This window comes from Zea mays, chromosome 6 (assembly GCF_902167145.1).
Source record: "Zea mays cultivar B73 chromosome 6, Zm-B73-REFERENCE-NAM-5.0, whole genome shotgun sequence".
Lineage (NCBI taxonomy): Eukaryota > Viridiplantae > Streptophyta > Magnoliopsida > Poales > Poaceae > Zea > Zea mays.
In genome coordinates this window covers 74,032,441-74,058,254 of record NC_050101.1, presented here as the reverse complement: position 1 = coordinate 74,058,254, position 25,814 = coordinate 74,032,441, and the positions used below count along the sequence as shown (strand labels likewise).

Sequence of the window (25,814 nt, the reverse complement as noted above, 5' to 3'; positions counted from 1 at the left end):
TGCGCACGCGCGGACCGTCCGACCCACAGGCGCAGACCATCCGGACCGCGGACCGTCCGACCGGACCGTCCTCACGCTCATTTTGGTGCTAAACAGGGACGTAAGAGTGTTTTTTAGAGAAGTCAAATTAGAAAAGAAAAGCACTAGAGAATTATATAACTGGAATTCTTATATGTTGCAATTTCTACATGGAGAAGCTTGTTATGATGATGCATTATTTTTATTGCTGTTGTTATTTCTGTATGACTAGTTATAGGATCACAGTTGTAATGAGTACGAGGTCGCATCTGGGCCAATGTATCGAATCAGTTATACCATCTCTTTGCTGACCATGGCTGCTATATTGTTTTGCAAGTTACAGTGTCAAACTCAAACCCTGGCAGACATGGCCGGTGAAGATTTTGATGGTCGATGAAGCAAAAAAAAAAAAAAAAACGCCAGGCAAAACAAATCTATCAAAGGTTACATGTCACAGCATCGGTATAAAATTAGAGAGCTACAGATTGATGTTCCGAAACCAAAGCGTGATTTTGCGGTTGAAAGCAAGGCTGATGACGCTCAGATCCCGGTGGATGAGGACAGGAGCGAGTGGAGGGGAGAGCGGTAGGAAGAGGAGTTCAGACGGCGAGCGGGTTGGCGTGGATGGTGACGCGGTTGAGCCTGATCTCGGCGAGCGGCCTGTCCCCGGGTCCCGTCTGCGCCTTCTCCATGAGGTCCAGCACCTCGAAGCCGTGGATGACCTTGGCGAACACGGTGTAGTGACCGTTGAGGTGCGGCTGCTTGGCGTAGGTGATGAAGAACTGGCTGCCGTTGGTGTTGGGCCCGCTGTTGGCCATCGACATGATCCCGCGCGCGTTGTGCTGCCCATGCGCCAAGCCAACCAATCCCAGCAAACAATTCAGCAGACATGTCAAGGAAAGCAGTCTAGAAAAAGGAACCGACCAGGCAGGCAAGCAAAGCAACCTTGAGCGACTCCCTCAACTCGTCCGCGAACTTGGCGCCCCAGATGGACGACCCGCCCTTGCCGGTGCCGGTGGGGTCGCCGCCCTGGACCATGAAGCCCTTGATGTTGCGGTGGAACACGGTGCCGTCGTAGTAGCCGCTGCCGCAGAGCGCCAGGAAGTTCTCCGCCGTGCGCGGCACCTGGTCGCAGAACACCTCGCACTTGATGTCGCCCAGGTTCGTGTGCAGCGTCACCGACTGCCACGCTGCCCACCGTCAGATCCAGGGGGGGGGGGGGGGGTAGGGTAGGATGTTGTAGATCGAGCGAGGGTGGGACGGGAGGGAAGGCTCACTCACCATGGCGCCCGCGCGGAGCGGAGAAGGCCGGAGAGGGGGAGGCGGCGGGGCGGGATTACGACTAGGAGGCGGCCAGGCAGGCGACGGGTCAAAATCAAATTGTGGTTTGTGCTGTGCTCGGTCCGGAGGAGACTGGTGGAGTCTGGAGGAAGGCGACGTGGGCCGTGTTCGTGTTGTGGGCTGTGCTGTTGTCGGGCCGGAGAAGGCGACCCTGTTGTAAGTCAGAAACCCCGACCACCAGTCCACTACCAGCCAGCCCAGGGGCGGGCCTTCCAGCAATAGAGGACCGTCATGTAGGAAGAAGCCGTCGAATACCTATGATCCAGATGATTAGGCCTAATTCTTTCCCCGACCGCCGCTGGGTTCCATGGTACGAACCGCGAACCTCCCGGCAAGGATTTAGCTTTTTCTCGCTATTGAATCTGACTGTATAGAGAATTTAAGTATCATAATAATTACATACAAAGTAAGATTAAGTGGTTCAAAGTGTTCAGAATTTAAAAAACGATAGATTCTTAATATTGTGACGACTTGACCAATTCTGTGTTTTTGTTGATTTTGGACAGTTTTTAACAAAACGATTTTTATAGAATTCAGCTGAAAAGATAGGACGTTTGGCGGTCCGCAACAGTTTTTGGTGGCCAGAAATGGAAAAAGTCAAAACAGATGGGCCAAGATACGGTTACTTTGATACCCCAGGCGATTTAGAAAAAGACAATATAAAGTTTAACGGTTTCATTTGTGGCTATTGGTGACCCTCCTGATAAGCCTTTGCGCGCCAAGACAGGAATGTCCTCCTCACTCAACGCCATGAAGCAACACCTGAACCATCCAGGCTCACTTTATACGGTAGAGATTTTTATACCGGCGACAATTAGTGAGACCTGGGCGTGGCACCGCGGAGCCGCGGTGGTGCGACAGAGATGCTGCTATAATAAAGTTTGGAGATTTTTTGTCGTGAGTACTAGGTATACTTTATCGTTCCGTTGGGTCTCAGATGTCACAACCATCTATTAGGCTGGTTAGGTATGAAAGGTAGAAAGGAGATATTATGGTCCAAATTAATAAAATTACTTTATTTATTTGATTCACTTCCTATTTTTCATATATATATATATATATATATATATATATATATATATATTGTTTCTAAAAATAATGGATATTTATTTGAATACCATGAATTGAATGAGGTCCACACTTCGTAGGGAGGAATCTCTTCAATTTCCTAATCACCAAACCAGCACTCAAGGGATTAACCAAACTGTCATATCACGCTCCCAACTTCAGTGAAAGCTTGGGCTCCACGTACGGCTAGTAGCTAGCGCCCCTCCTGTCCTAATCCTGCGAGTGCAACCTTGTGGAAGAGCAGCAAATTAAACTGAGAACAAATTGATGAATAACTGTTCCACATACATATGTATATAGTCCATCGTCTAATGAAGATCCATCCAGCTAACCAATATGAAGGCATGCATGGTAGCTAATATTGCGTTTATTTCGATGCTAATGGCATACTGTACAGATTAAATTAAGGGAACAATGAGAATGGCGTTGTTGTACAAATACTAATTACATTTTTTTAAATAGAGAATAACTTGATTATTCCCGTCTCTGCATGACAATATGCATATAGTTGTCCAGTACATAAAAAATTCCGAGTTCAAACAGGGACATAGCCACACTCGAAACACATGCCACCACCACATGACATACTAGAAACACCATCGACTACTAAAGTTCCATCCATTTTAGCAAAGATTTTATAATACCCTAAAAACTAAATCATGTTTATAATCCTAATATGGTGTGTCCTCTTGATGATCGGAGACCGTAGATGCATAGATATCGTCGAGACGATTCCGATCGACTACTAGTTTGCCTTGTTTGGAGTCTGAATGAGTTTTTTCAAGTGTCGGTCGATCTGAGCCATTAGATATTAGGATTGAGGGAGTTTTCTTATATTTATACCTCCCTAACCCTAGCAGCCACGTCCTCCCACCCTAGCAGCCATCCCCTTTTGTGCCTTGCCCCAAGAGAAGAAAGGAAGAACAAGGGAGAGAAGAGAGGGAAGATTAGGGCACACAGTCGCCTGTCGTCGTCATCGTTCCTCTTCAAGAATTGGTTGGATTTCTTTTCCTCTCTCCATTGTCCTCACTTGATGGATGTTTTACCTTGTTTTGGATGAGTTTTAGGCCCTGCAATTAGCCCTTTTATGTTGGATTAGATGGGAGATTAGATTTTTGATCTCCAAATTAGTCTCTACAGAATAACAGATTCGATAGTTTTTGTTCATGCCAGTTTTCCGTGGTCTTAGAGGCCTCAAAAAAATAAAAAGTATATTTATGAGTTGTAGATAATTTAGATATCTTTCTGTGGCCGCGAAGAACACCTCAATCGGACATTAGATCAGAAAGTTATTGCAGTTTTATTATAGCAGTTTTTCAGTCTCATAATTCTGTGCAGAATCTGTTCTATTAAGATTTAGGCAATTTTATCAACAGAATTCAACCTTGGGTTTGTAAGAAAAGTTGTAGATAATTTCATAAGCTTTCCAGATTGTTAAATAGTGCATTCATATGAATTATGAAACTCTAGTTATGTTTGTTTTACGGTGGCTGTTTCTGTTGGCCTGACAGAAATGAGCGGGTCTGTTCACTGGTAGGTTTCATCAAGTAAATGGCCGAATTGGCTCTCCCAGCTATGGAGACTTTTGTAGAGGGATAAAAGTTCTTACTTCCAGCAGAATTTCATGATTTTTGGTTGAGTAGTTTGTGAGATATCGAATTTTGAAAGTTAACTATGCGGCTGTCTAAAACAGATTCAGTCAGTTATCTTGTAATATGTTTTAGAACTTATAGATGGCAGAATTTAATTATCCATTGAATACCGAAGTTGTAGAGTATTTTGTGTAGATACTTCTAGAGTATTTGTTTGATATCACCACTGTTATAATTTTAAAGATACAAAATTAACAAACAGCGATGCTGCTGTTTGACATGTGGTTCACGGTGGGAGTCTTTTCACCAGGTCTTGGTTTCAAGCGTAGGAACGATTTGTTGATTGTTGGCAAATGTTTATGAAATATTTGTACTAAGTTTTATGCCCCGCAACAGGTGTTTATGCTCCGGATCATGCTTAGTACATTTTCTGCTTCGATGAAGGCATGTGAATGTAGCGGTGGTTGCTACCGTTTTGACTTGTTGTTTCATCGCCTACACTCTAATATTCAGAATCATCGAATTCTTTCGTAATTGAACTCTATGGGATGCTTTACTTGATTGTATTATATTGATGCTTAATCATATATTGATGATGATGATGATTCGAGTATGACCCACGAGATTAATTCACACTCCTGAAGGTGAATGAAGTATTATTTGAGGTTTGTATTGTATCTGAAGGTAAACGAAGTATTGTTTGAGGTTTGTATTGTATTTGAAGGAAGTGAAGTATATTGATAAATGCAGCATGCCATATACATTGCATGATTCACATGCATCTGAAGTTTTGTCGTGACCTATGGTCCGACCGTACCGGTACAACTTAGCATCGTACGTTGCCCGAGGAGGGGTACGATGCAGCTTCATACCCTTAGAGGTATGAAGGCAGAGGACATATGCATTGCATTCATATGCATTCATTGAAGTGATATTTGCAGATGGTGTGGTTTTATACTCTAAGAGATATGAAGGCAGATGACTTACACATTGCATTCCTATGCATACATTGAAGTGATATTTGCAGGTATTGTTGACGCAGGGAAGTGTTATACAACCTATTGTGGTCGTTCGAGGAAATGAGATGGCATTGGTTATTTTGGGGACTATTGAGTTCTATATCTACAAGTATTTTTGATCTCAATTGTGATCCCTTTTAAAATGTTGATTAATTCAATTCTTTTGGTTTAAATATCTCGTCAAAATAATTTACTTGCTGAGATGTTTCATCTCACTCTTGCATTACTCAATGCAGGTACTTAATTCATGTTGGGAATGAGGGAAGTAGCAGCACGTCTACCTTCACTCTCATAATAACGCTGCCCAGGCACAACCATGATTTAATTAGAAACTTCTTGTCAAGGATGTTTGTTTTTAACTAGTCGTGCACACTAGTTAATTTAGTTTATGTCGTTATGGTTATCTTCCCATTGCTAGCAGATTATTAATGCCTAGTATGTTTTCTTATCATGATATCTGTTTATACTCTGTTGCTTCCACGTTTATGCAAATTTCCAAAGGAGATGCTGTCGAAATTTTATATATGAATGTTAGTTGTGTAGTTTAGTAGCATTTCAGGGTGTTTGTGGATCCTGGGGTGTTACAGTTGGTATCAAAGCATAGGCTTTAGATTCTTGGCAATTTGAAGATAAATTTGACACACTTGCACATATAGGAAGGTTGTGGGTACAAATATCTTTGATATATGTTAATGTCTTTGAAGTGCAGATGAAATAATTTCACCTTCCCTAATCCTTTACGGTGATGTGGTAAGTTGTTTATGACTTAATGCCTGATATAATTCATTTCTAAATTTTGATATTGTTTATTAATACGATTGATATCGCTGTTCTTTTGTGAGATTGAAGTCGTTGTTATGCTTGTGATATACGTGTATGCCTATGTTGTTTTCAACATGTTTTTCATGGTTGAGTTTTATTACAATAATATTGTTATATATGTTTGATCGAGGATGTTTCCAAGAGGAGTGTGAATTGCATGTTTTGGGTTACAAGGTAACCATCGATTTGGATTTAAGTTGTTGGGCGGTTGGTGGATAGCTCCAACTATCTTTGCAAGGAATGATTGTTTATGCCGAGAAACCAGTTCTGAAAGAAATGAATATTGGTACTTTTATATGGATTTTGGGGGGGAAAGTCTTTACATAGGTAGCCAGAGTGGATTGCATGTCTCCCTTCTATCTTGTGTTTTAGTAGCCACAAAGCCTAGATGTGGTTTAAAGTGGTTGCATGTTAGTCATGCTAATTGTAGAATAAATCTTTTATTTTCTTGATCCATTGATTATATATTAATACATTGAGGATCTGATGGTTATCTCCCTGATGCATGCTTGTGGAGCCATTGTTGGACCACTTATCTATTGGTTTGAATGAAGTCATTGCCTAGCCTAGAGTTGGTTGGGTGTGGTTAGTCACCTATTTCTAAATGATGTGGTTCTTACATCAGATTGAGATGTTTGTCATGTGTGTGAAGGATTACAGGGTTATTATTGACCCTGTATGTCTGGTACTTTGAGTGCATCGTATGATGGAATGAAATGTAAGTTTCTGAACTACAGTAGATGAAGACTTATATTATGAGTAGGTTAACCTTACTAGTTTGGATATTTTTTTAGTTGAGTTGTTGGATGAAGTATAGTGACATTAGTTAAGCAAAGTATTGTGTTGTTGTTGTGCTGTCAGTGCTCTTTGTGGAGTTTTTGGCATTTGTTCGATGAACTGTGCCGCACAGAATGTTATTGGCTTCTTGTTGGCTTTATTGCTCCATTAGTTATGTAGACTTTCTCCCTTTTGTGGGGTGTAAAGAATGTTAGATTACATGATTATCTTTTTCATGACGTCAAGAACAAGGTTTAGGAAGATTAGGAGTTTTGTTTTAATAGAACGACTTGTTTCGTGGTGCTTTGATGTGAGGTGTTTGATCTTCTTATACATTCATCTGGTGTGGATGTTTGACAATTGAATTAAAATGAATTGTCGAAGTTGGTAAGAGTTGTTCTTAGTGCATATTACCTCTTCATAAAAAGAGTGTTGTTTTAAGACATTGATCTTGATGTATAGTTGCATCCAAATTCAATGATAGTGAATCCTAGTGTTGATTGCACCTATGACAATGCCTTGGGAATTCGTTTTATATTGTTTTATGATTGTTGTCAAGGTGTGTCATTTTCTTTGGTAAATTAGTTCGACTTAGAGGTTATTTCAATAAAAACTCTTTTCATGATCTCGTCAAGGCTACTAGTCTACTATATGAGTCTATTTAGGGTGTTTGACCGAGTTTTGCCGTTGGTGAATGTCTTGATTTGTAGAAGTGGCTGAATTCGAGGACGAATTCTTTTAAGGGGGGTAGAATATAATACCCTAAAAACTAAATCATGTTTATAATCCTAATATGGTGTGTCCTACTGATGATCGGAGACCGTAGATGCATAGATATCGTCGAGACGATTCCGATCGACTACTAGTTTGCCTTGTTTGGAGTCTGAATGAGTTTTTTCAAGTGTCGGTCGATCTGAGCCATTGGATATTAGGATTGAGGGAGTTTTCTTATATTTATACCTCCCTAACCCTAGCAGCCACGTCCTCCCACCCTAGCAGCCATCCCCTTTTGTGCCTTGCCCCAAGAGAAGAAAGGAAGAACAAGGGAGAGAAGAGAGGGAAGATTAGGGCACACAGTCGCCTGTCGTCGTCATCGTTCCTCTTCAAGAATTGGTTGGATTTCTTTTCCTCTCTCCATTGTCCTCACTTGATGGATGTTTTACCTTGTTTTGGATGAGTTTTAGGCCCTGCAATTAGCCCTTTTATGTTGGATTAGATGGGAGATTAGATTTTTGATCTCCAAATTAGTCTCTACAGAATAACAGATTCGATAGTTTTTGTTCATGCCAGTTTTCCGTGGTCTTAGAGGCCTCAAAAAAATAAAAAGTATATTTATGAGTTGTAGATAATTTAGATATCTTTCTGTGGCCGCGAAGAACACCTCAATCGGACATCAGATCAGAAAGTTATTGCAGTTTTATTATAGCAGTTTTTCAGTCTCATAATTCTGTGCAGAATCTGTTCTATTAAGATTTAGGCAATTTTATCAACAGAATTCAACCTTGGGTTTGTAAGAAAGGTTGTAGATAATTTTATAAGCTTTCCAGATTGTTAAATAGTGCATTCATATGAATTATGAAACTCTAGTTATGTTTGTTTTACGGTGGCTGTTTCTGTTGGCCTGACAGAAATGAGCGGGTCTGTTCACTGGTAGGTTTCATCAAGTAAATGGCCGAATTGGCTCTCCCAGCTATGGAGACTTTTGTAGAGGGATAAAAGTTCTTACTTCCAGCAGAATTTCATGATTTTTGGTTGAGTAGTTTGTGAGATATCGAATTTTGAAAGTTAACTATGCGGCTGTCTAAAACAGATTCAGTCAGTTATCTTGTAATATGTTTTAGAACTTATAGATGGCAGAATTTAATTATCCATTGAATACCGAAGTTGTAGAGTATTTTGTGTAGATACTTCTAGAGTATTTGTTTGATATCACCACTGTTATAATTTTAAAGATACAAAATTAACAAACAGCGATGCTGCTGTTTGACATGTGGTTCACGGTGGGAGTCTTTTCACCAGGTCTTGGTTTCAAGCGTAGGAACGATTTGTTGATTGTTGGCAAATGTTTATGAAATATTTGTACTAAGTTTTATGCCCCGCAACAGGTGTTTATGCTCCGGATCATGCTTAGTACATTTTCTGCTTCGATGAAGGCAAGTGAATGTAGCGGTGGTTGCTACCGTTTTGACTTGTTGTTTCATCGCCTACACTCTAATATTCAGAATCATCGAATTCTTTCGTAATTGAACTCTATGGGATGCTTTACTTGATTGTATTATATTGATGCTTAATCATATATTGATGATGATGATGATTCGAGTATGACCCACGAGATTAATTCACACTCCTGAAGGTGAATGAAGTATTATTTGAGGTTTGTATTGTATCTGAAGGTAAACGAAGTATTGTTTGAGGTTTGTATTGTATTTGAAGGAAGTGAAGTATATTGATAAATGCAGCATGCCATATACATTGCATGATTCACTTGCATCTGAAGTTTTGTCGTGACCTATGGTCCGACCGTACCGGTACAACTTAGCATCGTACGTTGCCCGAGGAGGGGTACGATGCAGCTTCATACCCTTAGAGGTATGAAGGCAGAGGACATATGCATTGCATTCATATGCATTCATTGAAGTGATATTTGCAGATGGTGTGGTTTTATACTCTAAGAGATATGAAGGCAGATGACTTACACATTGCATTCCTATGCATACATTGAAGTGATATTTGCAGGTATTGTTGACGCAGGGAAGTGTTATACAACCTATTGTGGTCGTTCGAGGAAATGAGATGGCATTGGTTATTTTGGGGACTATTGAGTTCTATATCTACAAGTATTTCTGATCTCAATTGTGATCCCTTTTAAAATGTTGATTAATTCAATTCTTTTGGTTTAAATATCTCGTCAAAATAATTTACTTGCTGAGATGTTTCATCTCACTCTTGCATTACTCAATGCAGGTACTTAATTCATGTTGGGAATGAGGGAAGTAGCAGCACGTCTACCTTCACTCTCATAATAACGCTGCCCAGGCACAACCATGATTTAATTAGAAACTTCTCGTCAAGGATGTTTGTTTTTAACTAGTCGTGCACACTAGTTAATTTAGTTTATGTCGTTATGGTTATCTTCCCATTGCTAGCAGATTATTAATGCCTAGTATGTTTTCTTATCATGATATCTGTTTATACTCTGTTGCTTCCACGTTTATGCAAATTTCCAAAGGAGATGCTGTCGAAATTTTATATATGAATGTTAGTTGTGTAGTTTAGTAGCATTTCAGGGTGTTTGTGGATCCTGGGGTGTTACAGATTTGCATCATTGCGACTTCAAGAAGCCTGCATCCCTGCTTTACTTATAATCCATCTTCTTCCTTTAGCAACAACGTCCATTGTCTCATCCAGTATGTGCCCCTGAAAAGTACCTGCATAGGAGTAGGAACTTGTCCATTGTTAAAAATCACATCATTTCGACAAAACCATATCGCCCAACATATTGCACTTGCTCAAAACCATATTTTGTTGCTAAGTTTCACATCAACCCCATAAAGCCATTATGTAAATAAATGATCAATGCTCCCGAGAGGTGAAATATTTAACTCAACTTGAATACAATGCCAAACACATTTAGCAATATGGTAGTCGAACAACAGATGTTGAATAGACTCATTTAACGTACATGCTACACATCATAGGCAACCTTTCCAATGTTTCTTCACTAAATTATCAGTTGTGGGGGCTATATTATTTATAAGGTACCACATAAAGATTTTAATCTTAAGAGGAATTTTGATTTTCCAAATGGGATGATTTCTTGGAACAACTTGTGGCCTAATCAGAGCCATATACATAGACCGCACTGTGAACTTCCCATGCTGATGTAAGGACCAAATAAAAATATCCCTTTGATCGTTTATTTGAGTATTTGTAATCAAGGTTGTGCGCTGCTGCCAAGCCATTAGGTTATTACCCACCATGGATCGATGAAAGGCTACATTTATTGTATTTGATCTTAAAACAGAAGCAACATAAGCTCTCTTTTTGCGGACTATATCATAGAGTCTAGGGAAAAGTTCCTTCAACGTTGTGTTACTAAGATTTATCCTCCCGCATATGAACTTGAGTCCCATCCCCAATTTTGAAAGAGCCTAAACGAAGAAAGATATCCTTACACCTAATAGGCCTGCCCAAAAATGTGAGTCTCCAATCGTGTGCTCGACTTGGGTGATTGTTTTATTTCTCAAGTACTTATTACGAAGAATTGATTGCCACATACCCTCTTCATTAATTGTCACACTCGGTTTTAGGGACAAAACTGAATGCATAACATATGTGTGCCAGGATCCATTTTTCACACATATGTTGACGTCACAAGTGTAATATATCAAAAGACAATGCAATAAAGGCGTAAAAGAGAGTATAATAACTTTATTACATCGTCCATACTTAAGAGACTTAAATAGTATATCATTAAAGTACAACAGAAATATCATGGGCAATTTCCCACAGGAAGATGACCGGAGCGTCGCTAGACTCAGAACTCATCAACATCTTCGTCAAAGTCTTCCTCATCAGCTTCGGATCAAAATTTAGCAAGGAGTGAGCTCACTTACGGTGGGGGCTCAGCAAATGGGAGGAATTATGCATGGTTAACAAGGTAGGCTATGTGTTGGGGGTTCTTCTCCACCAAAGGTCCTCAAGACAAAGACATCTTCGGCAAAGTGATTTTGAGAACTCTCTCTGTCGAAGGTCCTCGAGACGAAGATCTTATTTGGAAGCAACGATGGCGAGTATCGAAGCTGTCACTAGCTTCGGCTTAGATAAAACCGAGGAGGAAAAGACTAGCTAGTCCCTAGTGATTTATGTTACGTTTAAGAAAAAAATATTAAGATTATAAATGTACTTTTACCCGGGTTGCGTCCCGTGCCTATAAATAGGTGAACAGTCGTATTGTTCACGCTGAATGGTAATCACTCTCGCGTCAGCACCTTCAAACAAGCCGAAGGTATCGATGTAATGTAAATTTTATTAATGTTTGTGCATACATTATGAAATACATATGTGAACGAGCCAATGGATTAGATTCATTATCTCTATGTATTATTATTCATTCATTAAATGATGAAGACATGTCCTTCATGACCTTTGTCTAAAGATCATTATATCCGAGAGAAGATAATGCTTCGGAGGACGAAGGTCTTTAATCCTTAAACAATTGTGTTGCCTTGTTCTTGATTCATAGCATTTGAGAACAAGTGACCAACATTGGCGTACACCTCTGGTGAACTCACTTACACGACCACGACAATGGAAGCAGAAGAAGGAAACACAAAGAAGGGTACAACATGTTGGAGTGCAGGGACCCTTCATCAAGTCCACGTGGTCTAATATACCAATCACCTTCTCCCAGGAAGACCATCAGCTCAAGGATTATCCTCACAATGATGCAATGGTTATATCTTGTGTCATCAAGGGGTTTCTGGTTCACAACGTCCTTGTAGACACAAGTAGTGTAGCAGATATCATCTTTGCAAAAGCTTTCAGGCAGATGCAGGAGCAAGATGATAAGATACATGATGCAACACACCCCCTATGTGGCTTCGGAGGAAGACATATAGTGACACTCGGAAAGATAATAATGCCAATCACCTTCAGTTATGTTCATAACACAAGGACAGAACAAGTTGTTTTTGACATTGTTGATATGGGATATCCCTACAATGCAATCATTGGTCGAGCAGAAGGTGTTTAGGCCATACATAACATTGATGAAGTCGAAGCTCATCAACAGTATAAACATAAAAGACATAAGGCTGCCTTAGCAGATCAACCAAAGCCCATGCTTCTATGCGAAGACATAGCCGAGAAGAAGGTAATGCTGGGGTCCCAATTGTCTAGTGAGCAGGAGAAAACTTTGTTGAGGTTCCTGTTCAACAACAAGGATGTCTTTGCTTGGTCAGCCAATGATCTTTGTGGTGTCAACAGAGATGTCATTGAACATTCACTTAATGTAGATCCAGCTATCAGTTCAAGAAAGCAGAAGCTTCGGAAAATGTCCGATGACAAAGCCAAAGGTGCAAGAAACGAAGTTAAAAGACTCATGAGTGCCGGAGTAATTAGAGTGGTGACATATCCAGAGTGGCTAGCCAATACTGTGATGGTGAAAAAGGCTAATGGGAAGTGGAGAATGTGCATTGGTTTTACGGATTTCAACAAAGCGTGTCTGAAGGATGAGTTCCCCTTGCCAAGAATAGACTCCCTTGTGGATGCAACAGCCACTTCGGAGCTCATGAGTCTATTAGGTTGCTATTCAGGCTATCATCAAATATGGATGAAGAAGGAAGATGAGCCTAAGACAAGCTTTATAACCCCTAGTGGACCTACTGCTACCTTCGAATACCCGAGGGGCTCAAGAATGCCGGAGGAAGCTTCAGCAGAATGACTACCAAAGTCCTTAGCTCTCAGATTGGCAGGAATGTTCTGACATATTTCGATTTCATCATAGTGAAAAGCACGAAGCAAGAAAATCACATTATCAATTTACAAGAAACATTTGTCAATTTTAGAAAGGCCGGTCTCAAGCTCAACCCAGAGAAATGTGTCTTCGGGGTGAAGAACGGGAAATTTCTTGGGTGTCTTGTGTCAACAAAAGCATTTGAAGAAAATCCAAACAAAATAGAAGCTATACTTTGGATGGAGCCACCAAGCACAAGAAAACGTGCTCAGAGATTAATAGGAAGATTGGTATCCCTTAATAGATTCATCTCAAGATCAACAGAGAGGAACTTGCCATTCTTCGAAGTGCTGAAATCAGCCGAAGTCTTTAAATGGGGACCAACTCAGCAAAAGGCTTTCGAAGAGCTAAAGCAATATCTAATAGAACTGATAACATTGACTCCACCTTTGTTAGGAGCCCCATTGCTATTGTATGTAGCCGCTTCCCACGCTACAGTTAGTGCATCACTGGTGCAGGAGAAACAAGATGGCCAAGCGAAGAAGCAAGTCCCAGTGTACTTCATCTCTGAAGTACTTAGTCCATCAAAAAGAAATTACAAAGAGCTGGACAAGGTACTATATGTTGTATTGATGGCCTTCAGAAAGCTTCAGCATTATTTCCAGTCATACCATATTATAGTACCTTCGTCTAAGTCTCTCAAGGACATTATAAGGAACAGAGAGGCCACGAGAAGAGTTGGAAAGTGGGCTACAGAGCCGAATGAATTCACTATTGATTATGTTCATAGGCTTCGATCCAATCCCAAGAGTTTGCAGACTTCATTGCTGATTGGACGCCAGGGGCTTAGGACGAAGAAAGCACAAAAGATAACGAAGCTTGGACTGTATTCTGTGATGGGTCATGGGGCCCTTTGGCGCAGGTGTAGCTACTATCCTAATTTCATCATCTAAGATCAAAACTTGCAACGCAGCTAGATTGGAGTTCAACTGCACAAATAACATCGCAGAGTACGAAGCCCTTCTCTTGGGGCTTCGAAAGCTCAAGGCGATGGGAATAAGAAAGGCAGTCCTCAAATCTGATTCACAAGTTATCACGGGCCATATCGACAAAAGCAGCAGAGTAAGAGATCCGAAGCTTGAGAAGTATCTGGATACAGTCTAAAGAATGGAAGCCTCTTTCGAAGGCTTCTTAGTGAAGAATATCCCAAGAGGGGAAAATGAGCATGCAGATTGATTAGCTAAATCAGCGGCACAGGGGCTCCCACTCCCTTCAGCAATATTCTTTGAAACTTTAAAAGCACCTTCAGTCGATCTCATGGAGCGAGTGGTGCTTACAATCTCACCAGTACACAGCGAAGATTGGAGGACTGAGATTGTATCTTTCTTGCAAGGCAATTATCCTTCGGACGACGAAGTTTACATAAAAAATGCAAGCCAGGACAAGGCCTTACATGATCATAGAAGGCGAATTGTATAAACAAGGAGTTTGCTCTCCATTGTTGAAGTGTTTGTCTAGAGCCGAAGGCTAAGAACTAATGAAAGAAATACATGCAGGGGTATGCAGAGCTCATATTGGGTCCAAGCCTTTGCCTGGAAATGTTTTTCAGACAAGGATTTTATTGGCCGAAGACAGCTTCGGATGCAGCGGATTTAGTTAAAAAATGTGAAAACTGCCAGGAGTGTGCTAGAGACCAAAAATAACCTTCATCTTAAACTCAACTAATCCAGCCCACTTGGCCATTGTAAAGGTGGGGCCTATATTTATTAGGCCCACTTCTACCAGCATAAGGAAATTTAAAATATGTTGTGGTAGCGGTGGAGTATTTTTGAAAGTATATCGAAGCTAAACCTCTAGCTATAATCACTTCGGCCACGGTCCAAAAGTTCTTCTGGCAGAATATCGTTTGTCGGTTCAGTGTGCCGAAGGCCATTATAGTTGATAACGGAACTCAGTTTGATGCTTAAACATTCAAAACTTTTTGTGACCAAATTGGTACAAAAATACATTTTGCATCTATGAGGCATCCGAAATCAAATGGACTGGTAGAACGAGCTAACAGAATCATTATAACAGTAATAATGAAGTCAATCTTCAATCTGCCAAAAGGAAAATGGCTAGATGAATTGGTAAAAGTGGTAAGGAACCCCAACACTGTTGTCTTAAGGTCAACAGGATTTACCCCATTCAAGCTTTTATTCGTTGATGAAGCAATAACACCGTAAGAAGCAAGAATAGGATCAATAAGGACCTCAGCTTCGACAGAAGAAGAAGAGGATTGTAAAATAGCAAAAAGACACTATAGAAGGGACCAGGCTTCAGGCAATAGATCACATCAATAAATATCAAGCCGAAACAGTCAAATGGCGGGATCGGAAGGTGAGATTATAGAATATCAAGCCAGGACACTTGGTGCTTTGAAGAGTGGCCAACCCGAATACAGTGGGGAAGCTTCAGCTTAAGTGGGAAGGCCCTTTCTTGGTGGTGTCTTCGTCAAGACCTGGATCATACAGGTTGAAAGATATGGAAGACAATGACATTCCAAGAGCTTGTAATGCAGATGAGCTTCGAAGATATTATGTGTAAACTTTGTAATTTTCTTACTTTTTTCTATGACTCTCTTTTCCTTTCAAGAGGGGAGAAAGGTTTTTAATAGGGCCATAGGTTGTAATTTTTATTTTTTCTTGTGCAGCCCTATGCAATACAAGGGCCAGCTTTCCCCATATGTAAAATGTAAAGATCTGCGATTACACCATCGAGTGTAAAAAAGTTTGAAGAAGCTCCAATGTCATTCCTAAGGGAATCCGAGTTCTTTTCCAAAACTATTCAAGCTTCTTCCAGCTCTTTGCTCAATTTTTCATTTTGGGAATGTGCTTCGGCAAGTGAGCCTTCGGCTTAACGCAGCAGGCTATCTTTTTCCTTCAAAGAATCTTCAAGTTTTTTAATCTTATCTTCAAAGCCTTTGATAACGATTTCATTTTTTCTATCTTCATCATCCTGCTGCATCTTCAAGGCCTTGCTCAGCAGCAGACTCTGAAAAGCGAATTAAAGTTAGAATACTTAAATCAACACGAAGATACCAATGATGAGCTGTAAAGGAGTCTTACCTTGAAGTTTGAGTAAAACAAGCTGCCAATAATGTGTTGTCGTCTATAGCAACTAATGCCCTTTTTCTAGATTCGGGAATCCAATGCTCTTAGATAAAGTGTTTATGATTTTAGCCCCGACACGGTCGCGAATGCATCCCAAAATCTCTTCATCAGCCCCACCGAAGAGCATGTATCCGGGCTGGTAGCCGCATGATATGGCAAACTCTTTCGTTCAATTCTGATATGTCCTCTTCGGAAAGTTGTTGGCCACCTAGGTGCCGAAGGTCGAATTTCTTATCTTCCGAAGAGGTATCTTCAATTCCTTTTCCCTTATCAGAAGGCGTTGCGGCTACATCTTTCTCAGTAACCACATCCGATATAAGTCTATCGATTTTCGACATTGTGGTTGCAAGATTATCGGCTCCGGCGGTATCTTCAGCATCGACAGGCATAATTGCTTTATCCGTCGAAGCTGGGGGCTGGGTCTGCTCAATAGCTTGCATCACATTCATCATCTGCCATTTCTTTTGCCCTCCGGCTTTCCCCTCAGCAGTCGGAGCAGTTTCCTTTGACTGCAAGAGGCTAGTCAGATCTAACCTTAGAGGACATAGCATTGTGAATGGGATGGGTTCAGTCATTACCATCAAAATTTCTGAAACCTCAGCAGCAGAAGGCGAAGAAGGACCTATAGTCTTCTCTGGCGCATCTTGCACCTTCGTCTCCACAGAAGATATCCTGACGAGTTTACATTTCTTGGGAGCCGAATCCTTCGGCTCCGATACAGTTTTTGCTTCTTTAAAGCTTTCTGGTCTTCCTTGACTGACCGCATAGCCTGCCTATTTAGAATGTTGACACCTCTTTTCCTTTTAGCTCCTCCGTCCCCTTCATCAAGTTTCTCGTAATCAGGATAATCAAAATTCAGAGCGTCCATCACACGGTTAAACCTTCGTTTGGGTGGGTGCCGAAGGCAGCAGTCACCAATTGATCCTATTTCTTCATATAATTTCCAAGAATTTCATTGCACATAGTTTCTATTAATTCCAGCCATTCATTGCACGGTTTGCTGAACCTTTTCTAGAACTTAAACCGGTAAGGAAGCCGAACAAGTTCATACTTTTTCCCTTCTTCTTTCTTCACAATTCCTCAACCGCCAGAGGTCGGAAATGTCTCGTTCACCAAGTATTCTTGCACTAAGTCTCTAGTGTTGATGTGCTCAGCCACGCCCCTGAGCTCCACTTCGGCCAACTGGCAAGGAGACCCTAACTGCATATTGCACAAGGGTCGTGTCATGCCGAAGTTCAATCTCAACGGACTCATCACCATGCTCATGAGTTTCTCCCTTTTCTTCTTGTCGGCTTTCACATAAAACCACTCGTTTGTCCACCCGGTCAGGCATTTGGTGCGGTAGACTATCACGGGGGCCTTTGTGTCCTTCTGATATGCAAAGTTGTAGCATCCGAAGTTCTTGTACAGGCCATCGGCTCTTGCCTTTGTCTAATAATGAAGCTCATGCACCCAGCAAAACCCTTCGGCGTTGGCACTTTTTCCTTGGCTTCAAAGAGCCCAGATATATACGCTGAGCCTAACAATGGAGTTGGGGATCAGCTGGTGTAGATAAATTTCAAACTTTCTCAAAACCTCACCAATCATCTCATAAAGGGGGAACCAAAGTCCCGCCTTGAAGAAGCTCTTGAAGACTACAACATCTTCTTTCAGCTCTGGAATCGTCTCCTCTCTAGCAAAATGAACCAGTTCATCATCATTTCTCCAAAATATCCTAGCTTCTTCATTAGAACTAGATCCTCAGCTTTCACTGTGGACCTCCCGAGTTCAATATGGCTGGGCTTAGTCGGACATAGGATACTATCATCATCCTCACTTTCATTTTCACTCTCAGCCTCAGCCACAGTCTGTTCAACTTCGGCATTAGTAACACCTTCAGCAATAGTTTCTTCTTGCATAATCAACCTAGAATGCCTCATCATTTCTAAGATGGGAGCTGTCTCGGTCATTTCAGCCTCATTTCCCTCGCAGGACACCCTAGCAGTTGATCTTACTCCGGCCATTTCGTTGATCAGACTTTAGCAGACGAAGTTGCGCTTGAGAGGTGAAATGCTTGTTCGAAGCGTAATGCAGAAAGCTTCGGCTTCGGTGAAAATTGTCAACAATGCAACGATGCAATAGCAATGAATGCTGTGGTAACTTCTCACCAACTTGTCTGTTTATAAAGCCCTGCAGGAGAAGAAGGCGAACCGCCAAGACGCTAGTACTGACTGATCGGTGGACCAAAAAGTGTCGTGAATATTTTATTCGTTTTTAATAACAAGCTCCGGGAAGGTGTTTTTCGGACCTTTGGCATTCTGAAGCCTTCGTACTTTTCGCGGATCGAGCTCATTATGAAAAAACGATCTAGCACCGCGAAGGGGCTACTGTTGGGGGTTCTTCTTCCCCGTCGAAGGTCCTCAAGACAAAGACATCTTCGGCAAAGTAATTTTGAGAACTCTCTCTCTGTCGAAGGTCCTCGAGACGAAGATCTTATTTGGAAGCAACGATGGCGAGTATCAAAGCTGTCACCAGCTTCGGCTTAGACCAAACCGAGGAGGAAAAGACTAGCTAGTCCCTAGTGACTTATGTTACGATTATAATAAATATTAAGGTTATAAATGTACTTTTATCCGGGCTGCGTCCCGTGCCTATAAGTAGGTGTACAGTACCCCCATATTGTTCACGCTGAATGGTAATCGCTCTCGCGCCAGCACCTTCAAATAAGCCGAAGGTATAGATGTAATGTTAATTTTATTAATGTTCGTGCATACATTCTGAAATACATATGTGAATGAGCCAATGGATTACATTCATTATCTCTATGTATTCTTATTCATTCATTAAATGATGAAGGCATGTCCTTCCTGACCTTCGTCTAAAGATCATTATATTCGAGAGGAGATAATGCTTCGGAGGACAAAGGTCCTTAATCCTTAAACAATTGTGTTGCCTTGTTCTTGATTCACAACATTTGAGAACAATTGACCAACACTATGGTTATGCGGTAAGCATTTTAGTTGGTCAGTATTTTATTAACAACACCTAACTTACTAATTATAAATGTATCCCAAAATCCTAATTAATCATGAGCATATGAGTATAATTCAAAAACACTTAAGTGAAACCGCTTAAGCAAACCATTTCAAAACTAAGGGATCATGATTTATTCTCCATCTTTAAGTTCATTTACCATGTGAGGGTCCAGGCTGCTCTTAACCGTAAGCACGTCTGACATATCAGTTTTACACTCTACATAGGTGGTACAACTTTACCCACAAACTGTGTATCCCCTCTAGCCTGGGTAGTACAAATCCTTAAACACTAACGAGGTGAATGGTTAGGGATTCACTATGAGGCTTTCATAAAATATCCTTGGTACAAAGCCACCCGCTAAGGTTTCCACGTTAGTATCGGTGACCCTCTGGGCGAGGTAACTTAGCCAAGACTACCACCCCATGTTAACGTGAGCTGCCACCAAACCACTGTCGCCCCCTCTTGCCCATCTTTCAGGTAGGGTTGCTAAGAACTAAGTATATAAAGCTATGTACCAAAGTCAGAGCCATGATCACACTCGTGGTTGCACTGTTTTCCTGGGTGGTCACTCCATGTTCCATTTAATACAACATGATCTTGTTTAATCATCGGTTTACCACCAATAGTATAAATTTCATCTCCAGAACAGTAATATCTTTTAAAAGAGTGACATCATAATGATAAAGTTGAGGAGTAGCATAATTACTAAGCATAATATTTATCACAGGTTAATCAAGGAATAGGGTTGGTATTTCTAGGTGATCCTATTTTAGGCAAAACCCATCAAATTTATGCAGATATCCAAACGTAAATATTATTGTATGCATTATTTGGGTAAAATTAGAAATGTGGAGGGAGAATCCACTTGGCTTGTTCAAAAGTGTCTTGCGGGTCTTTCTCAAATGTATTTGGGTCCTCTACCATGAAATCAACTTCTAATATAGATTCACACATCGTACATACAAAGAGAAAACATACACCAATAAATAAACATACACCATTGCACAAATAACACATACATCAAACAAATCATACCTATAAAAGGAAAACGTCTAAAATAAAACTTGATTTGTAACTATAATGTAAATCTACTCACATCCACGTCCATCTCATTTGTTATGACATAAAATACTAATTTTGTTTCAGGAATTTACTAGAGAAATATATATGGCAAATTAACTATGAAAATACTTTATATAAATTCATATAAACTAACTTAGATGTAGTGATTTAACCAACTCTATGGCAATGGATTAATTATTTCTACCATAAACATGGATCTCATTTTAGTTTTATCTTTTCTTTCTAAAAGGAAATGACTCCATGTTAACTAGAGGCCAAATAACTTTAATATTAAGATAACTAAATTAAACTACTAATTTAACCATACTATTTAGATTATGGTAGACATGGGTACTACTTATATTATCTCAATGTTAATAGAAACTTTGTTATTTGTTTAGTAGATCTAAATTAGGCATATGAACCTATGAGCACATTCATCTCGACTAAAACTCTAAAGTTCATCATAAGCAAAATTAACCGTGAAATTACTCATCTAGTGATTTTGTTATCAATATGTGGTCTACCATGTCCTTTTATTCTTTATTCTAAACAACTAGTTCCAAAATAATTTTAACGGACATAATCAATTTAACGTACACAATGTGACAGATAATAGAACATTGGTCCATCACATACATTCGATACTAATCGCTCAACATCCACATGATCTCAAATTCACAGTATATACAAATTTAAACAAAAAATCGCTACAGAAAACTTGAACTAAATCAAACATGATTTCGAAAATAGAACAAAATTTGTGTCGTCTTCAATCTTGCTCACTGGTTCTTGTGCAGGGACGAAATCGAAGAACAGGGGGTCGACCGGGGAGCAGGGGCTCCGACGCAGCGATGAGCTCCTAACGGCGACGACGTTCCAGGATGCGTGAGAGAGAGAGAGGGCACAGGACAAGCTCGAGTGCAAGGGGAACCGGTCCAAGGAGCTTGGTGTCTGGTTTTATAGAGAGATTGTCACACCCGAATTTAAGGGGTAAACCCGGGTGCATCTCATATGTGCTCCAAAGAAGAACAACACATACAATGACTAAGTGTATAGAGATAAATGTCACAAACATTATTACATAGCGGAAGTGTCTTACAAAAAATAAATGATAAAAAATAAAGCGAGCTAATATTATTTCCTTGGCGCCCTTAAGTCAATTGGGAGATGCCACCTAGACCTCATCAAACTCCTCATAGTAGTCCTCCTGGGCCACCTTATCTTCACCTGTGGGGGGTTTATATATCGCAAGGGTGAGCTCACAAAAGTTCATCTCTCAACAAGTGTGGGGAATAATGTGCATAAGCTCACCAAAAGTGGGGGCTCATGTGAAGTGTAAGGCTGATCAACAAATAATGGTTAAAGCTGAGGATTGCTTTTAGTAAGTTGGCCAAATTTTATTAGAAGTTACTAAATGTAAGTATATACCAACCCAAAGTAATAATAGATCAAAATTAATAATAAAACCACAATGCAATGCATATGACAAATTAAGTTTACTTCCATAAGTTAATCACATGAGTGCCTGAGCCGCTCATGACCGTGAGCACGACTGATATACTAGCTTTACACTCTGCAAAGGTTGCACATCTTTACCCACAAGCCGTGTTACCCATTTGCCAAGGGGTCTAGAAATCCCATTCATCTCTACCGAGGAGACGAGACATGGTAGTACTATTAGGCCTTTCCAAAGTTCCACTAGTTCGAGAAAACCCGCTTTGGATCTGGGAAGATGGAAGCATAGGAATCCCTCGTACGGAAAGATAAATAGACAGTCTGACCCAAGAACCTCCCTATACTCTGCAGCGACGCCTCCCCGCTTGCCCCTTTCAGGTACGATAGTCTCTCCCTAGCTTTGCTAATTACTTGGCCAAGGGTGTTCCATTCCACCCATGTGGTAGCACTGTCTTGCCGGGTGGTTCTCCATGTTTCAATTAACAAAGTAATCTTATCATGAATAATAAATAATCAATAGTAATAATAAAGAATAATCATGTGTCAAATTTATCTTAACACCCAAAACCACATAGAGCAATAGCAGAACTAGCCAAAAGTTCAATGGTGATCTAGGTACAAAGTAGATCAAACTAGGGTGACCTATTGGGTCCCATCAAAATTAAGCCTAAACATGCCACAGTGATTATAGATAACATTATTGGGTAAAGAAAAGTGGTCAACAACACAACTTGCCTTAAACGAGCTCCTGCTCAGCCTCTTCAACCTTCTGAGCTCCTGGTTCCTCGGTTACTTACTCGTCTACTCGCATCAATACAAATAGACATTGCATAGGAGAAATTAACATCACACCAAACATAATAATCGAATGCATGATAATAATCTACACATCGTAACGAGATCCTAGGTTCGAGAACCACTAAATTCAGAGTTACGGTTATAAAGTTATGATTTTCCAAAGATTGAGGTGTTTAATATAAACCAAATTAAGTACATGATTTTAACCTATAGGTTCCATTGTAATATAAGGTTACTAGATGATAAACAATATTAACATGAGTTTAATGTAACTGGAAGGGACCAAAAAGAGTTAAAATGGATTAATTATGAATTAAACAAGTTTCTGAAATTATTTCGATATTAGAAACCATTTTATGTTTTAATTTTTGAATTCCTCTAATGACTCTACACTATGGACACAATTACCAGGGAGTTCGAGGCTTATAACATAAAATTTTGGACTTGACTGTAATGTTATTAAAATTGTAACGGACGGAGAGTTCATACCACAGAACTCTGAGGACTCTTAAGCAAAAGTGCACCCGCGAAGGGGTATGGTGCGATCACAGCCGCCCGATCAGATCTGATGATCTATATTATATCGTAGCCCTCCAAAACTCCTAGGCCGCCATATCTAACTTCTATGGCTGGAAACTACCCTAGCCGAGATCATACTGGGACCAGATCTCGACCGTCCGTGGAAGATCCGATGGTTACCAAGTAGTGAGATGAAACATTATTCTTGTGATCTAATCACATCCGTTGCTACCCGAATCAACGACCACCCGTGATTCCTCGCATGTCCTAGCCAGACACTGCAGCGCATGCACCCAATGCGGCGCCGCATCGCCAGCGCAGGGTCGAGGGGCGCCCAACAGTACTAAGCATGAATTAAATGGGTCTAGCGCGAAGCGAGGGTAGTAGCAAATTGGATGAGGCATTCTGTACCAGAAGGGATGGCAGTGTTGGGGACTTGTTCTCAAATGCTTCGAATTAAGAACAAGGCAACATAAAATGTTAAGTGTTAATGACCTTCGTCCATTAAAGCATTATCTCCCCAAGGATATAATGAACTTCGGACGAAGATCATGAGCAAAAATCACGAAGGTCATACCTTCGTAACTAGAATTGTGAAATAATGAAAGATGAAATATAAAATATAAGACATGAAGGAATAATATATCAAAACACATAAACCTATTCATATATTTCATTATATAAATTCAAATATTAAAGCATAACATTTAATCACATTTATACCTTCGTCTTGACAGAAGGCAATAATCCAAGTGTCGCGTGTGAGCGATTACAAGATTGCATGAACAGTACGGGGGTACTGTTCATCTATTTATAGGCACAGGGCACAACCTGTGTGAAATTACATTTATGCCCTTTATAATCGATTACAATCATGACACAAACTATCATGGGTTTATTGGTCATTTCATCTTTAGGTCGGTTCACTCCTTCGTCTTGAGACATGTCACTATGCCGAAGCTTTATAGGTGATAGCTTCGGCACTGCTTTTGAGAGGATCCGCTGAAGGTGTTTCTTTCTTCAGGATCTTCGGCTATGAAGCATACCCCCAACAGTAGCCCCTTCGTGGTGCTAGATCATTTTTCGTAACGAGCTTGATCCGTGAAAAAGTCTCTTAGGCTTCGGGGTACCGAAGATCCAAAAAACACCTTTCCTGAGCTCATTGCCGAGAAACGATTAAAATAATCCGAGCGCGAGGTGGCCCCGCCATGCAGCAGTTATGCGCGTCCTGGCGATTCACCTTCTCGAGCTCTGTGGCCCACCGTTCAGTGGGTGCGGGCGGCTGTTTGTCCGGTGCCGAAGACTTGACAATTTACCTTCCCATCTGCGGCACTATATAAACAGACGGGTAGGTGTGAAGTTACCACAACATTCATTGCTATTGTACTGTTTTGCTGCCAAAAATTTGACCATAGCCGAAGCTTGCTTACTACGTCCTCAACCGAAGCTATTCATTTTGCTCAAGCTTCGTAACAAGAAAGAGCTTCGGCAAAATTAAAAATTTTCAACTTCGTAAAAAATCAAGAAATTCAATCGTCAGATGGCTAGGGTATGCTCAATAGCTAGGGTTACTCGCGACGGAGAGGAAGCCGAAGGTGCCAAAACCGCTCCAATCTCTGAAGTGATGCAACGGTCAGGGCTGGTAGTATCGTAGGATGCACCTGCCGCTGAAGCTGAGCAGGTTGATGCTGAGGAAATTGAATCTGAAGATGATTACAGCGTCGTGCCATCTAAACCTAGCCACCTGGAGTTTGGGAAATCCACCATTACCGAAGGTGATATGTCTAAGTTGATGAAGTTAGGCTATTTCAGTGAAGCAAAGAAGGAGCTGGTTCGTTTTGGTGGAGAGGAAATTACTCCGAAGCCGGAAAGGATGAGGTGGTAGTCTTCAAAAGCTTCTTTAAAGCAGGATTAAGATTTCCTTTGAATGGGATGATTGCTGATGTTTTGAAGAAGTTTGGGATTTATCTTCATCAGCTAACTCCTAACGCCATCGTTAGGCTTAGTGTCTACATCTGGGCCCTCCGAAGCTAGGGGGTAGAACCATTTGCCGAAGGCTTCTGCCGAGTACATGAGCTTCATTATCAAACAAAAGCTAGAGAAGATGGGCTGCATGAAAACTTCAGCTGCTACAATTTTGCTTATCGCAAAAATACTAAGTTTCCAGTTATCAGCTATCATACCAAGTGGCCAGCTGGCTGGAAGACTGAATGGTTTTACGTCAAAGTTGATGAAGAAAAGGAGAAGCTAGTCCAAAGTCCACTAGAATTAATCTTCGGAGAAACTAGGCCCCAGTGCAACATGACACCGAAGAGTCCAAGCCAAATTGCACTGGGCGAATTTCGAGTTATCGCGGAGCATATTGGCACTAGGGATCTGGTGCAAGAATTCTTGGCTTTTAGAGTGTTCCCAACTTTGAAAGAGTGGGACATGCCGAAGCTCAAGGGAGAAAAGAAAAAGGGGGAACTTGTTCGGTTGCCCTACTATTATAATCAAGAAACATTTCAAAGTACCTTGCCAAGAATGGTTAGACACAATTGAAGTTATGTGCAACGACATTCTTGGCAATTATTCTAAAAAAGAAGATCACCTAATGACTGCAGCCTTCGGCACTCGTCCGAAGCGAAGGTTAAACCGGGTAATGGATGCTCTGAACTTTGAGTATCCTGACTATGAGTGACTGGACCGAGGCGCCGAAGGACAGAAGAGAAAGAGA

General features: G+C 40.8%; 1 protein-coding gene across 1 annotated transcript; it reads right to left on the bottom strand.

The window, feature by feature from the left end:
* Positions 1 to 290: 290 nt before the first annotated feature.
* LOC100381373 (peptidyl-prolyl cis-trans isomerase-like 3) lies at positions 291 to 1,414 on the bottom strand. The gene is made up of 3 exons (NM_001174223.2): positions 1,300 to 1,414; positions 964 to 1,200; positions 291 to 860 (listed from the first exon to the last, which is right to left on the bottom strand). Exons 1-3 carry the CDS (start codon positions 1,300 to 1,302, stop codon positions 618 to 620), a joined length of 483 nt encoding a protein of 160 aa, NP_001167694.1. The 5' UTR covers positions 1,303 to 1,414; the 3' UTR covers positions 291 to 617.
* Between the last annotated feature and the right edge of the window lie 24,400 nt (positions 1,415 to 25,814).